The 15725-nt window shown below is 44.7% G+C and overlaps 1 protein-coding gene across 1 annotated transcript in view; it reads left to right on the top strand.

Moving 5' to 3' along the window:
- LOC137437760 (uncharacterized) overlaps window positions 1–15287 on the top strand; it is a 51556-nt gene extending 36269 nt beyond the window's left edge. The window contains exons 3-8 of the mRNA XM_068132357.2: window positions 2566–2814; window positions 3795–3854; window positions 10064–10201; window positions 11999–12145; window positions 13093–13153; window positions 14626–15287. Of these exons, the coding sequence (XP_067988458.1) occupies window positions 2575–2814; window positions 3795–3854; window positions 10064–10201; window positions 11999–12145; window positions 13093–13153; window positions 14626–14744 (765 nt within the window). The 5' untranslated portion in view covers window positions 2566–2574 and the 3' untranslated portion in view covers window positions 14745–15287. The remainder of the gene's footprint in view (window positions 1–2565; window positions 2815–3794; window positions 3855–10063; window positions 10202–11998; window positions 12146–13092; window positions 13154–14625) is intronic.
- The last annotated feature ends 438 nt before the right edge of the window (window positions 15288–15725 follow it).

Genomic DNA, 15725 nt, shown 5'->3' with positions numbered 1-15725 from the left:
GAGAGAAGACGAATTTGGTTTATGGGAGGAACGGGGAAGACAGTAGGGACGTTTGTTGATGTGTAAAGTAGATGTTTATGGGTAGTGTTGTGTTTTGTGGATACAGTAAGGGGTAAGGGAGGGGCAATGTAGGTTACCTGGGGGGGGGGGGGGCGTACGGTAGCAACGTACCTGTCTCACCTGGTTCCCATGTGCCCCCAGTGTGCATTACCTTATATTGCGTGCACTTTTGCGCCCTTACCACCTTACTCACTTGTCTTCTTTTGTCTCCCACCTCCGAGGATCTGGCTTTGGGGCGGAGAGAGAGGAGAGAGAGGTGCTGGCTCCGCAGTTGTGGGCCTGTACTTTCGCTGCTTGCTACCTGGATCGATACACCATATGGACCGCAATTTTTGTGGCCGCCCACGATGGACCGCAGTTCTTTTGCGGGCAAGCACCACCCGTTGTTGGACCTCTGGGTCAACGTGGCACCTATGCCATACAGGTGAACCACTTTTAGTTGGCCCCCCTGACGGCCACAATTTAGAAATGGACGTGGTTGGCGCCCTTTCTTTATTTTTAAAGAAGCCAGAAGGCCAAGTGCACTCCAGGAAGGCAAGACCAGCGGCAGAACATCGGCCGGCTGCGACACCACCGGTGACCATGGACACTTGATTGTGCTTTTGTTTTTAATGAACACTTTATTGGTGCACCGGATGGTGCTGACTGTGTGTATGGGGTGGTGCTTTTGGTGCTTGGACGGGGTGCTCTGCACATTATTAAAGGCCGTAGGGCCACAGGGCACTCGTGGGTTGGTGTATCGATGCTGGCATGCGTGCTCTCTCTCTATGCATAACATCTGCATGTGTTCCTCAAAGAACAGGTCCTGGATCGTAGTGTAAGTATCAGTGTAGTCTTGTATAAATGATGCTCCCTACCGGCTGTATGTTTAGTTTGAGGATTCTTTCCACGATTCCGTTGTCCTGTGGGTGTGTTTCTGTGAGGAGAAGGGTGCAACGTCGCAGGGGGACATATTTACTCATTTGTGAACATCTGTAAAACTGTCGCACTCAGGGTTGAGTTAATAGTAGAGGGAACTACATCTGAGTGCCACACTAACGTAGGTAAAAATTTATCGGGTCGGGACGCCCCGAGGTAGAGAAGGGTGCAATGTTGCGGATATGGGATTTACATCCATCCATATCCGCTTGTAAATATTCCCCTATTTCCTCAGTACTTCCCAACTATCCCCAATCCCCCATTCCCTAGTCCCATTTTCTGTAAACAACACTCTGTAGAACCGACCTTCCCCTATTTCCCCCATTAAATGTCGCATCCAGGTCCACCGCATCTCACGTAGACAACTATAGGACATCTTGCTAGTTATTCTTAGTCTATGTCAGTTAAGGACTCGTTACCATTAATTCTGACTCTTCGTTGCACCAGAATGTGATTGTATGGCACCGTTAGGAAGTTTAGGACCTCCCAATACCTCCCCGCAGCTCTTCCTCACGGTTCAACAACAACAACAACAACAACAACAACGGCGGCGGCGTGGGGAGTGCGCGTCCTCACTCCGGCTTGGTTGGTAGGGGGTGTTGGGAGGGCACCATGCCTTTCCAACGAGCCGCCATCGAGCATGTGCTCGACGGGGTTACCAAGTAGGGGCTCGCTGTCAGCTCCTCGTCAAGGGCGGAGCCCGGTAACCCCCGCACCCAATAGAAGCGGCGGACCGATCCCATCTGGGGCCGATCCCAGCCGATCCCCTGGACCCTGGACCGATCCCCTGGACCGATCCCAGCCAACGAGCCGAGGGCGTGTCACTCCCCGCTGAGCATGCGCAGGAAGAGGGAGGTGACGTCAGATGCGCGCTGAGCTTGGAGAGAGAAGGACGCCACCTCCGAGCGCTGTGACACCTCCCCGCATCTCTGGACTGGACCGCGCTTTATCCTGTCCCTGAGCCAAGGTGCACCTTGTGCTATCGACTGCCTGTCCTTCCCTGCCATCAATCCCTGTGTAAGTCAGTCTTGTTCCGTTTGTCTGTGGTCTGTCTGGGATAGATAAGATTGTGTCTAAGTGCCTATCTCTTCTGTGTCTTTACCTCATTACCTTGTAATCTACCCCTTTTCTCCACCACCAATTATATCCTCCTCCGGAGGTCTTGAGAACTGTACCCCTTGCGTCGTTTCATCTATCCCAGTCGTTGTGTCCTTTCCAATCATTGATTTAGCATAGCGCGATTTGGTCAACGTCGGGTGGAATCGGGTGAGTTGGGGGTAATCGGGTAAACTGTGCGAACACGGCGGCCATTCCGCTCGGTCAAGCAACATCTTAAGCCGTGTCCGTAACAATACTTTCTGAAGGTACTGTCTTCGCTGTAACATCCAAGGATCTAAAATGAAAATGTTTATCTAAAATACTACCCTTGTCCTAATTCTTGCTGTTTAAAATTTGATGGAGACATTGGTTTTCCTTAGAATATATAAAAAGTGTTCATTACAATCACAATAATGGGATTATATCAGTGATAAATGATTGGACAATGTTATGAATCACAGGAAATTGACGTTTTTTTTCCTCCTCCAGGGCTTGATCATGGAACCAGCTAATGACATGTTTATACTATCATCGACATGGCTTTCAAATCATAGGAATCCTCGGGGAAAACGCCTTCGGCCTCAACGCTACCCTCACATCGATGAATGCTTTTCAATGACCCTCGCCATACTGCAGATGGTCACTGCTGTCTCCTGCTTTGTGCTGGGCTTCATGGACATGGCCTTTCGCAGAGAGACGGCAATGGTTCGCACCCGTGCTCCGATGTTGGCTGGCGTGGTGAGCTTGGGACAGCGTGGTGCGGGTATAGAGGTTCGGCATAAACATCTAATATTGGATAATGTAGTCTTATTGTGGGGAATGGCCTTTCATCAAATAACAAATTTTAATAACCTTTTAAAATATGTTTAATAACAAATAAGTTAATAACAAAGAAATTTTTTAAATGTTTGTTTATTCATTCTACTATTTTATCAAAAGAGGAGAACTAGCAATAGCTGGCATCATGTGTCGTGAGTTTCTCGAGGTGTTCCACACAAGACAGCTATCACTCATCTGGTAACTAGTGGTGAAACGTGGTGTCACAATTGGGATCCTGAAACCAGATTAGAATCCATGCAATGTAGGGACAAGGGATCACCAACAACCGAGACATTTCGTACCAAACCCTGGGCCACCAGGATGAAGGCCTCGCTTTTCTGAGATGCCAAGGGGATCCTGCTGATTGTCAATATCCCTCACAGACTACATCCAGAGGTTGAATATCACACCGGCCTCATGGAAAAAAAACTATGGCAGGCCATCAAGGATGAATGCCGAAGGATGTTGACCAAAGATGTGCTCATCCACAACAATGCAGCTGCACATATAAGGCCTGTGCTGTGCAGATAGCCGTTCATGGCTGTGGCTTTGAGCAGCTGGATCACCTGCCATCCTGCCAGACCTAATCTCTGATGACATTTGAAGAGCTGTCTGCATTGCTGCCGATATACCAACAATGAGGAACTGAATGAAGTAATCGAGACGTGGCTGAAGGAGTAATCTGAAAACTTCTATATTAATGGCACAGACAATTTCAAGGACAAATGGAGCAAGTGCATTTAAGTTAATGGACATGATATTAGATGAAAGTTGCCTTGGCTTGGACTATTGTGTGTCTCGTTTCCAGAACATTTGAAGGCCTTGACTAATTTAATTGGGATCTTAAAATATGGAAGGGGACTTCTGCAACCATCTCTGACAGTGAATTCTTGTTCCAGGTCATGGCAGTCCCTTCTGTGCTTGGTCTTACTGCTGCTCAATATCAAAAACCAGCACTGGTGAGTTTATATATTCCGGTTTTGTTCATGTCTGTGTATTTCAAGCACTTGTGCCTGAGATTTTAAATAAATCAATATATATATATATTTCAATTTTAGAGACCAATGTTCCTTCTCCGAGGTGGACTGGTCTGTAAAATTGAGAATCAAATCCCCTTCCTAGGCTGCTGTACAATCCTACTGGGAAGTGGGGGGCTAAGCTCTGGCAGAGCCTAGACAACTGTTTAGCCAGAAGCTTCGCATCATCCCAGAAGTTTCCAATAACTGTGAGAGCTTTAGAATCCACAAAATCCAAGAGAGACAGATGTGATGCTGGCGTGCCAGCCCATAGCAGAAAGCAGCACCCCAATGAGCTATGAACAAAGGCGTTGTAGATTGTGAGTAGCTGTGCTTTCCCAAAGAAAAAGTTGAATCAACGGAGGATTCCCAGTCTGCAGCTAACTTTGGAGGCCAGCTTTGCTATTGCATGTAAATCCAGTAAAAAAACAAAAAAACAATGATACTAAGTCAAGGGACCCACAATTATATGGGCCGTGCATAACAAGGTTGAGGGGGTGCGCGGAGTAAGCAAGTTATCACCTGAAGCCGAAACAGATCAAATTCCTGCCCAAATCACCCTCAATGAACCGACAGGCCAAGCCAACCGATTGGTGAAACAATTGAGCCAAGAGTGCTCGTTATACCAGTATGTGTATTTCCTCATCTCTGCAATTGCATCTTCATGGATTTGAATCTACCGGTGAGGTATCCTGCTACGCACGGGCGGGAGGCCAGAAGCATACAGACAATGCAGAAACGGCGAATGCTAAAGCATGAAACCAATAAATTCCACATTCCTGTGGCACCTTCGGTCGCACGTCAGACATGGACAGCAAGTTCGTGAAGGACTTCCATGAAAAACGTACCTGTTGGCAAACAAACGGGTACGTTTGTTCCATACCCAGTCAATGGCGAATCTGCATATGGCGATCCGCGAATTTCACGTTTAGAACGTAAAACCGTCACTGCATTTCGTCATTCACTTGAACTCGATATCTCTTTTTTTCATTCCAAACAGCATAACTCCAATCACAAATACACATTGATATAATAAACTTTTAACAACATTCGTTGCATAAACAAATATTTAAATCCTGATGTAAAGTTCCGAAGGGGTGGGTGAATACAATTACGAATTGAAAATGGTGCTTGTATTCACTCAATTCCAATCATCCATTGATACTTTAACAAAACGATTAACACGATTAATGTTTAACGATTTAACATTACTATGACGGTTGTATTGGGATATTATCAAACCCGCGCATTACCATCATCTGTCCACTTCCGCATTCGCGCAGGTTCGTAATTCTCATCAAAACCGAAACAGTCTTTGTAGAATTTCAATAAAAGCCACATCACTGTTCATATCAGTAAATATTATTCCATCGTGATTGGAAAAACTGGAAAATTGGGAAAAAATTGTAAAAACAATACATACTAGAGTAGCTCATGGTGGTTGAGTATGCACTTTATTGTACAGACCTAAACTCTTCAGGAATCCACTAATTGAAGGTCCAGGAACAATATTTGGTTGGTAACACATTTGCCACTGACGGCGAAATAGCTGAAATGGCCACACTCCTTTTTGGGCCACGCCCCCTTTTTTGCCGTGACTGTATCTACAGAACCGTTGGACCTAGGAGGTTGCCCGACCACTCAAAATTTGCGCAATGGCCACATTATGGGGGGTCAGTAATACATTTTCATATCCAAAAGTCAATGGTTTTTAAGATAATTGCCAAAAACCGATTTCAACATGTTACGAACTACAATATTATTCGTAATTGTTCCTGTTCCTGTTCCTATTGTTCAATTACTTGATTCCTGAAGAGTCTAGACTAGACTAGAGTCTAGACTAGAGTCAAGACTAGAGTCTAGACTAGAGTCTAGACTAGAATTTAGTCTAGAGTCTAGACTAGAGTCTAGACATGGCTAGAAATTCCGGTCATGGGTGTTTTGTCGTTTCAGCTGTGCGGAGGTGCATGCCTTTGTTCTTCGGGTTTGGCCGGACAAACTATAGCAGATGGGGTACGCTGTTCCTTGAAGATTGCCTGGACCTACAAAGGAAGTTCCCGGGTATCTACAGATGCTTTACAGATGGTGGATGGGTGATGTACCACACTACCCGACAAGGCAGTGCAGTAGGATTTGACATGGCACTCGAGAAGTGTTACAATAAACCCGCCAAGGTTGCTGGAGGTATCATTGGGATGACCAGACAGAAAGAAGCAGTAGCCTTATGGAATCTCCTAAAGCATGAGAAAGATCTTCATGTGGCACAGCTGCTGGAATGGTGCAACTTGGGAGACAAAGATGACAGTGAGCTGAGCCTACACCATGAGTTCAATCCAAGTTCTACGAAGATTGGCCATGTTCGTGCAAAGGCCCTTCTGGATTACATAAAATCCATCAACAATCCGTTCGACGCTGGAATCAGACTTCAGAACATCTCTACTGGAGCTGACATTCCCCAGGAGGTTGTCGACGGATTACTTGAATGCCTGGAAATTGGTGAGAAGAGTTATGAAGAGTTTGTTGAGACCAGATTTCAGGATAAGGAGAAGCACCTACATGATACAATCCCTACCAACCGCAAGACTGTTTTCGTGAAACGTACTTCTACTCCGTTCACAGCGAAGAAATCGATGGCGAAAAAGGTTGCAGCGGAAACGGTTAGGTACATTGACTATGCTAGAGAAAGAGGGTACAGCATGCTAGAACTCCTGAAGTATGAATTGACCAGCACATCCCAGTTCCTCACCACTGAATGTAAAGATGGCATCAAATTGAAGAAGCCCGATAAAGCCTCCTTAGCCAGGGAACTTGTCAGTCGCCTTCCACAGGAGACGAGGAATGTAAAGAGTGACGCTCAGATGACAATAGTGGACTTCATGGCACTTGTGCGTAAACTACCGATGAAAAAGATGGGCCTTCACACATTCGGGGAATTGGCTGAGAGTCTTTCCAACAGGATTCTTGCTACAGGCTCCGTGTCCACAAGAATAGACATTATTTTTGATGTTTATCAAAAATCATCAATCAAGCAAATGGAACGGGCACAGCGAAGTTCCTCAGAACAAATCACAATCACCATTGGGTCTGACAATCAGAAACTCCCTGTCGATCTTGATATGTTCTGGAGCTCAATGTTGAACAAAGTTCGGTTGCAGGAGTATGTCTTCAAGTGGATGCTGCAGAATGTCGAGTCGGACAAGGAAATATTCTTTGGAGGAGTATATGGGGGTGAATGCAGGAAACTGTTAGCTGGCACTGAAACACAGATCGCAGAGCTCTCAAGCAACCAAGAAGAAGCCGACGACAGAATCATGTTCCATATTAATGATGGTGTTGTGAAACACGGGGTTCAATCAGTCTTGGTCGACTCGCCTGACACAGATGTCTTTGTCAACCTCATCTTCCACTTCAACACAACCTGGCAACTACAAAAGCTGTACGTGAAGCTTGGTAACCGGAAAACAAAGAAAACTGTACCAGTCCACATGTTGGTTGATCAACTGGACAACGGTTTGGTGTCGTGTCTCCCAGCCATTCATGCTCTCAGCGGTTGCGACAGTACCAGCAAGGTGGGTCCAAAGCTGTCTGGCCTGAAAGCATCCATCGATCTCTCCCTACTGGAAGGGTTTGGTGTAGAAGAACTGTCACCACAGATAACAAGCAATGCTGAAAAGTTCCTTGTGTCTGGATTAAAGAAGACCGACTGTTCCACTTTCGATGAATATCGATGGGAGCAGTACCACAACTCCAAGAAAGAACTGGACTTCAACCAGCTTGTGTGCTGTTCATCAACGATACAAGAACACATAAAGCGAGCATTTCTTCAGTGTAAGATGTGGTTGCAAGCCCCAACTCCTGCCGTCACCAAACCAGATCCACTCCAGTATGGGTATGAAGCAACGGACGTTGGCATAACACCAGTGATACTGCCAGTATCGTGCAGGCCCGATGACCTGCCTCCTCCATGCAAATGCCCAAGAGCATGTATGAGTACCAAAACGTGCACTTGCAGAGACAGGAACATTAAATGTGTCACGTTTTGTGGCTGTAGTAAAGGCGAAAAGTGTCAAAATCCAAATAAGTAAATTCCAAAATAGGATGATGCAAAAGGTATAAGTGTCATATAATGTTGTGGCCTTGGTGGTATCATACAATTGTAGTTCGTAACATGTTGAAATCGGTTTTTGGCAATTATCTTAAAAACCATTGACTTTTGGATATGAAAATGTATTACTGACCCCCCATAATGTGGCCATTGCGCAAATTTTGAGTGGTCGGGCAACCTCCTAGGTCCAACGGTTCTGTAGATACAGTCACGGCAAAAAAGGGGGCGTGGCCCAAAAAGGGGTATGGCCATTTCAGCTATTTCGCCGTCAGTGGCAAATGTGTTACCGACCAAATATTGTTCCTGGACCTTCAATTAGTGGATTCCTGAAGAGTTTAGGTCTGTACAATAAAGTGCATACTCAACCACCATGAGCTACTAGAGCAACAGTATAGCCTATTTTACTCCAAGGGGTCCCAGGATTAGCCACCCAAAATTTGTTTTGTTTTTGTTTGTTTTTGTATACAAGATCGAGGCTCATGAAAGAGCTAACATTAATCACACAAAAAGTAAAACCGACACATAAAACACAAAATAAGGGCAGCGGTAGACAAGATGGGGAAAGTGGGGGAAGGACACAAACACAACATTTGAGAGCAGGGACATCGATAGATCTGTGGGAGGGAGAGGGGTTGGGGGGGAGGTGGGAGAGGTATAAAACATATGGACACTGCAAGGACTTCCAGGAAAGAAGTTGGAATTTCAAAAAAGTGGATCTGGGGTGAATTAGCGGGGGTAGAAAAGATCAAGGTTTTGGATGGGGGAAGATAAGAGATGGTGGTGAACAGCTGTTTTAAAGACCCGGAGGGAGGAGTGGGATTGAAGGGAGTGTGGGAGTTTGTTCCAGAGGTGGGAGAAAAGAGGAATGAAGGAGCGAAGGTGAGCAGAGAGCCTAGATTTTGGCAGATTAACCATAAGAGGGTTGCTGGCAGATCTTGTGCGACCTGTAGGAATATTTGGGGGACAGAGCACAGACAGAGCTGGGGGAGCAAGGCCGGAGAGGAGTCGGTAGAAGACAGAAAGACCACCTACCTGCCTGCGGTGAGTAAGTGAGAGGCCCTCAGAGATAGCTTCATCGCGGGAGATTCCAATGATTCTGAAAGTTTTGGTTTCAACAGCGTGAAGCCGAGCTAGGTGTGAGGCAGGAGCACCAGCCCAGAGGGGGGGGGGGGGGGGGGGGGGAACAGTATTCCATTGAGCTGCGGACAAAAGCCTTGTATGTGGTGAGGAGCTGAGGTGTGCCAAGGAAGGACTTCGCACGACGGAGGATGTCCAGTCGGCGACTGGCTTTGGAGGCCAGATTTGAAATGTGGTTTTCCCAGGAAAGATCATGGCAGATAGTGAGACCCAAAAGCTTGAGCGACAGAACTTCTTGGAGAGGATTATTCAGAAAGTAGATGGGAGGGTTGTCCAGTCGGTCTTTTCGGAGAGACATCGTAAGAGTGTGAGATTTGTCAGGATCGTTGGATCATTTGGATTTGTCAGGATCATTTGGTGAATCGTTGCGATCGGTTCAGCCGTTTTTGCAGTACCTTCGAACGAAAAGAACGGACATTTGGTGAATTAATAGTAAGATTTGCTCTTTCAGAAGCACCATTGATCTGAGTAATGCACCTTAATATTAGAATGCATCTGATCTTCAGGCAGGATATCGAATGTGGTAGCAAACTCTGATGTTGGGTTCAATACCAACTCGGACCAAGTTGACACAACAAACTTCCAATGTTGTGATTCCAGGAGAACATTCTGTATTACTAAGCATGCTTCCCTTCCACGGGTACTTGATGCTCGCTGTCCCATCGGCGATCGTGTGGAAATTAACCACCCCATAGCGTGTTTGACAAGCAAGTAGGCCTTGGAGCCTGCGCCAAACCAAAGGGATCTCTTACCGTGTCTTGCCCTAAGTCTCACCCACGTGTTTAAGCGAGTTAAAAAAGACATTGCTGTTAAGCACTCGTTGGATGATTGTTGTTGAATGAGTTATACGAGTTACGGGTGTTTTGATCTGTGGTGGGAGCTGATGGACCTCCTGCTGTGGTACTTGCAGGTACTCGCTTGGCAAGTGACGTCAATCATCGCCGGGTTCATTTCGCTTCCGGTCGTCGTCTATTCGACGCTCACCCTGGTGTACAGCCAGTCGGAGCTGCAGTATCTGCAGAATGCTCACATCTTTGAAAATCATCAGGTGATTCCCAGAGTCCCGCTTTCGGAGGCCGATGTTCCAGCTTGCTTGAAGGAAACAATTGAGCTTAAGGTTTTTGTTTTAGAGGTTTTTTCATTATATTAATATAACTCGTTTCATTTGATGGCATCAAGTTTTGGAGAAATTTTATTTTGCCCATCTTGCCATTTTCTTCCTTTGAGGGGAGTGGGAGAAATTGGAATTATCCGAGCTATACAACCATAATGTAATATATTATATATGCACCACGTAAGCGGTAAGCATGCTTTCACTCCATATACATAACCCGGGTTATTTGTATTTTTGGGAGCGATCAAGGCAGCGGTCTGTTGCCTATACACCGCTCAAATAAAGTGAGGTGTCAGAAGAACGTGTTTAACGCATGGAACAAGATCTATGCTACTTATAGGGTTATACTTATAGGGTGGCTACTCTGCTATGGCATTGATAATCATAAAGATAATAACATGACCCCTCCTCCCCCTCCCCATGGCAGCTGTGAACCATGGAGAGTTTGTATGTGAACAATTAGATGAGGAACATCAATTATATGGCCGCAGCAGCAGCGAGCAGTCTTTAGGGATGGTCACTCCTGCTAAACACAAAGGTCATTCATATGCCCAGTTAACTTAGTGCCAAGTTAGCGATGCTACCCCATTATCACCTCTGCCACCGAAGGTGGATGGAGGTTATGTTTTCACCCCTGTCTGTCTGTCTGTCTGTCTGTGAACAGGATATCTCAAAAAGTTGTGGATGGATTCAGACGAAATTGGGTGGACAGGTAGCGTATGTGATAAGGACGAAATGATTAGATTTTGGTGATTCGGATCCGGCTACTAGAATTTTTAAAGTGATTCTTCACCATTGGGAGATCGGGCCAAAAACGATACATAGCAGGATATCTCAAAAATATAAACGGATTTGGACAAAACTTGGTGGAGAGGTTGGGTATGTGACAAGGAAGAATTGATTCGATTTTGGTGAAGATCCGAATATGGATTCGGATATGAGAATTATTTAATTTTTAAGTGATTCTTCACCGTTGAGAGATCGGGTGAAAAACGATACATACCATGAGATTTAAAAAAAGTTATGGACGAGTTATGAATAAACTAGGTGAATGAGTTGGTTAGGTGACAAGAACAAGTCGATTAGATTTTGGTTCAGGTCCGAATCCAGATCCGGCCTATCAGAGGATACAACACATAAACTGTTCAGCCTGGCGGAGGTACACGCTCTACCGAGTGCCATTATAAATAATAAAATAACCACCTTTAGAGGCCATTTTTCCCTGCAAAGCGGGGGTGGGCCTTTTTCGGGGACCGTGGTTGTTGTTGTTTTTTTGGTCCCCTTTTTGAAGCAATGTTTTATGGCCGGATGCCCTTCCTGACGCCAACCCTTTTTGCCACCTTTAACGACAAACAGGGAATTACCAGTGAACTGGTACTCAATTAGCCGACCTCGGAAGGTATGACAGGCTGAGTCAACCCCCCTGGCGTTGATTCAGCGATCGACCGGGATTCGAACCCAGGATCCTAGGTATCCTAAGCCGGCACCCTAACCGCTAAGCCAACACCAGGGCTTCTACCGAGTGCCATTCTAGTTCTAAAACTAAGTTTTTCTCGCAAGTACAAATGAACCTGCCGTTGTTCAATTGCCCCACTTGTTGCCTTCATCGTGCCATAGTGCAGGAGGTGATTGTTTTCACAACAGCAGAGTAAGTTTCATAAGAGTATAGAACTTGCTAAAACATGTTCTTTTCTCCAACCTATCTTCCCGCGCCCTCCCCCTCTCCACCAGTACGACGTCCATGACATGTTTGTACACGCCGCCAACATCGGGCTGCTGCTTTTTGCCATAATAAATATTCCCATCAACGTGGCCGCGGCGTGGATTTCGGGTCGAAGCCAGCCGACCTGCTCCTGTACCGAGGTCAATTCGGACTTGGTGGGTTGAGTCCTGCAGTTTACCTTGATGTTGCATGTCAAATAGGGTGGTCCAAAAAACATCGATCTCTCCGATTTTGATGCTCTACTGGATTATTGTTAGAAATGGTCTAAAACATTCACCCACCAAATATTTTCGCTCAATTCCATCTAGAAACTCATACACACTTCAATTGAAATATGGCGTTTTTCACCAAATTTGGCTAAATGAGAACAATCCAATAGCAATCTAGGTGGAAAAAGTACATGCACTATTGTACGAAGCCATTTTGTGGTTCATGACTTTTTGCATGCGCCTGTGAGTGTGAAATCATCATGGTCGAAACATGTTTGACAATGCTTGAAACATGTTTGAAGCATGTTCATACATGTCTGACTCATGTTTCGACCATGAGGACTTCACAGGGGTATGTACCATCAATGACATTATTTAGGAAAAAAATATTTCTAAAGTCTTTGTAAGCCTCTCACCATGGACGATTTTCATTAAAATTGACCAAAATGACAAATTTATATGTTGAGTGTGTATGAGTTTATAGATGACTCAGATGCAAAATATTTTTTGGGTGAATGATTTAGACCATTTCTAACAATAATCCAATAGAGCATCAAAATCCAGATTAAAAAGTGATTTTTTTGCATTTTTGGACCACCCTAGTGTCAAAGCTCCACGTACCGTGTGGGAGTCTGGTTAACCAACCAGCAAGATGGCACGCCCATTGAGGCTCATAGATGTCCACTTGTCTGTTAGTTAAAATCACTGACGATTAAACCGTTCTAAGCATTGATGCAAACTTCCGGTTAACTTGGTGCCGTGTACAATCAAAAGTGCTCGAGTCATTTTCACCTGTGCGTTCAGGTTATTTAGTAAAAGTACAACTGATGAACATGGCGACGGCATACACCTTGCTCTGTCCCACCTTTTCTTCCTTTCCTCGTCCTCTGCAGGCTCCGCTGGTTGAAGACGAGTACATACAAAACACAGAGCTGCAAGAAATCTCTCTAACAGGTGCCTCTTTCACTTGGCATCAAGTGTCATTCACATTTGTCTCAGATAGCCACAAATACACCTGAAATCTCTGGTTCGTGCAAGTGGGCATTTACATATTACCAGATGCACATTATGGAGCGCTGGGACGTTCGGACTGTTTATGTTGTGAATGTTACCTCTCTTTGATGCATGTCCTATAACTATGATGCTCTTGAACCACCATAGAGGAAAAAATAATGAATGAATGATCGTTTTAAGGCTATTTCCCCCCTCTAGAGCAGAGGTTAGCCTTGCTATCAATCATGGTTCTGTGTTTGAGGCAATGTTTTTATAGCCGGATGCCCTTCCTGACGCCAACCCTTAGTTGCCTCTTACGATGCGCAGGGATACGGTGTACCTATTCTAAATCGGGGTACACACCGGATCATTCATCCCAGCAAGCTGGTACTCAATTTGCCGACCTCGGAAGGATGACAGGCTGAGTCAACCCCCCTGGTGTTCATTTAGCGATCGACCGGGATTCGAACTCAGGACCCCAGGATCCCAGGATCCCAAGCCGGCACCCTAACCGCTAAAGCAACACCAGGCTCCACCACCATATACGAAAGGTCTGAAAATGATACAAAACAAGTCAGGAGACGATGATGGTTCACGAGCGAGCGGTATTCAATGACAAAGGTCAAAACCGACATTGAAAATATATAAATAGAAATGTATTATCTGTTATGAGAGTAGTTAGCTACACAATACCGAAAATTTGGTTCGATTCCGACAACTTTGAAAATTTGACCTTTGTGACCTTGAAATGTCAAAACGAAGGTTACCGACCTTGAAATGAGATAGAAAATAATGTATAATCAGTTATGAGGTTAGTTAGCTACACAATACCGAAAATTCGGTTCGATTCCGACAACTTTGAAAATTTGACCTTTGTGACCTTCAAAGGTCAAAGATTCTGAAATTTGTTGGAAAACTTGTATTTCATGATGTATGTGATAATATAAGATCATGTACCCTATCAGGAAGCGAACAATGTAATAAAACCATCAAAAATCGACTTTTCTAAATTTCGTGATCTTGTGACCTTGACCTTGAGGCGAAAATGAAAAATCGAGCTCCGTGGGGCTAGACACATGACATTGGCCTAACCCAATACGGAAACCCCTGTCAGATTCCACCAACTCCCTCGGAGAAGATGTAGCTTGAACTCGATTACCCCCTAAAAAGACATCTTTTTCGGGCGTGGCTCCGCCCACAATGGGCGCAATACGCCCACTCTAGGCAGGACACAACTAGATCATGATATCAACCTCCCACCCAAGTTTCATCAAGATCGGATGATATCATCGGGTAGTTATGCTGCGGACAGACAGACAGACACACACCCATGACGAATATAGTGGTCACTGTTTGATAACTCGTGAACCAATGAGTGAAAAGGTAGACGAGGGTACTCGATGATGCAACTTGTTTCTTGTGTGTTCCGGCAGATCCCACGAGCCAATTTGACGTTCCGATTCGCCTCGAAGTCATGACCGACAAGGATATGGTGCCAGAGGGTGAACTCAGGGAAGCGAGACCCCTTCCGTACAACAGGCTCTCTGGCTGAGTGTGCGTTCCTCCGTGCTCCCTCCCTCCCCATTCTGGGTTCAAAGCAGATTGCCTTCCAGAGTCTCGCCCAACGGTTTGGTTTTTTTATTCATGTTCACCTGTGACAGACTCTCTCTTTGCCGTGCTTCCTTATGCAAACTACCAACAGGTTTTATCGACTGTTTTTGCAAGTCCTTCTGCACAAACCACAGCTCCGACACAGAAAAAGATTTTTAAAATTGGTTCACACCAACTGCTCGAGCATCCTGATGATGGTGCTCTAACTTGCGCTGTGAAGAAGAACTTGTTCCTTCGCTATCCGCCCAAATGTGTCATGTGGAAAGTCTTTGATTTCGTGTTTTTCTGTATATATAAAGACAAATTTCTGCACAGATGTAATGCCATCTAAACAAACAAACAAAAAAAGTTTAAAGTTTAAGGAATAATATTGATATTTATTGTAACTATGCATTTTAAAGGTGCTGCGATCGATCATGAGCACACTGTTACAAATGTCTTTGGTAAGTGCTTTATTCCAAGTAAAAGTTTACATTTTATTGTCTTTTGAATATTGTATTTCTAAATCGAACTCAAAAGGTTCGTAAATGAATATGGAGACAAGCAAGGTCAGAGGGCAGATCTCAACCATGCAGATCCAATCACATTCGCTGTTACAAAAAGACTGCACTTTCCTGGCCTAACAACAATCGTTGTCTTACACATGTGTATATATATATGTATATATATGTATATATATATATATATATATATATACACATACATACATATATATATAATATATATACATATATATATACATACAGTGCATTCAGAAAGTATTCAGACCCCTTCACTTTTTTCACATTTTGTTATGCTGCGGCCTTATGCTGAAATCGTTTAAATTCATTTTTCCCTCATCATTCTCCACTCAATACCCCATAATGACAAAGAGAAAACAGGATTTCAGAAAGTTTTGAAAAATTTATTAAAAAGAAAAAAC

The sequence above is a fragment of the Myxine glutinosa genome, chromosome 12 (assembly GCF_964187855.1).
Source record: "Myxine glutinosa chromosome 12, kmMyxGlut1.1, whole genome shotgun sequence".
Taxonomy (NCBI): domain Eukaryota; kingdom Metazoa; phylum Chordata; class Myxini; order Myxiniformes; family Myxinidae; genus Myxine; species Myxine glutinosa.
The sequence above is the reverse complement of the archived record's forward strand: the minus strand, read 5'-3'. Positions and strand labels throughout refer to the sequence as shown.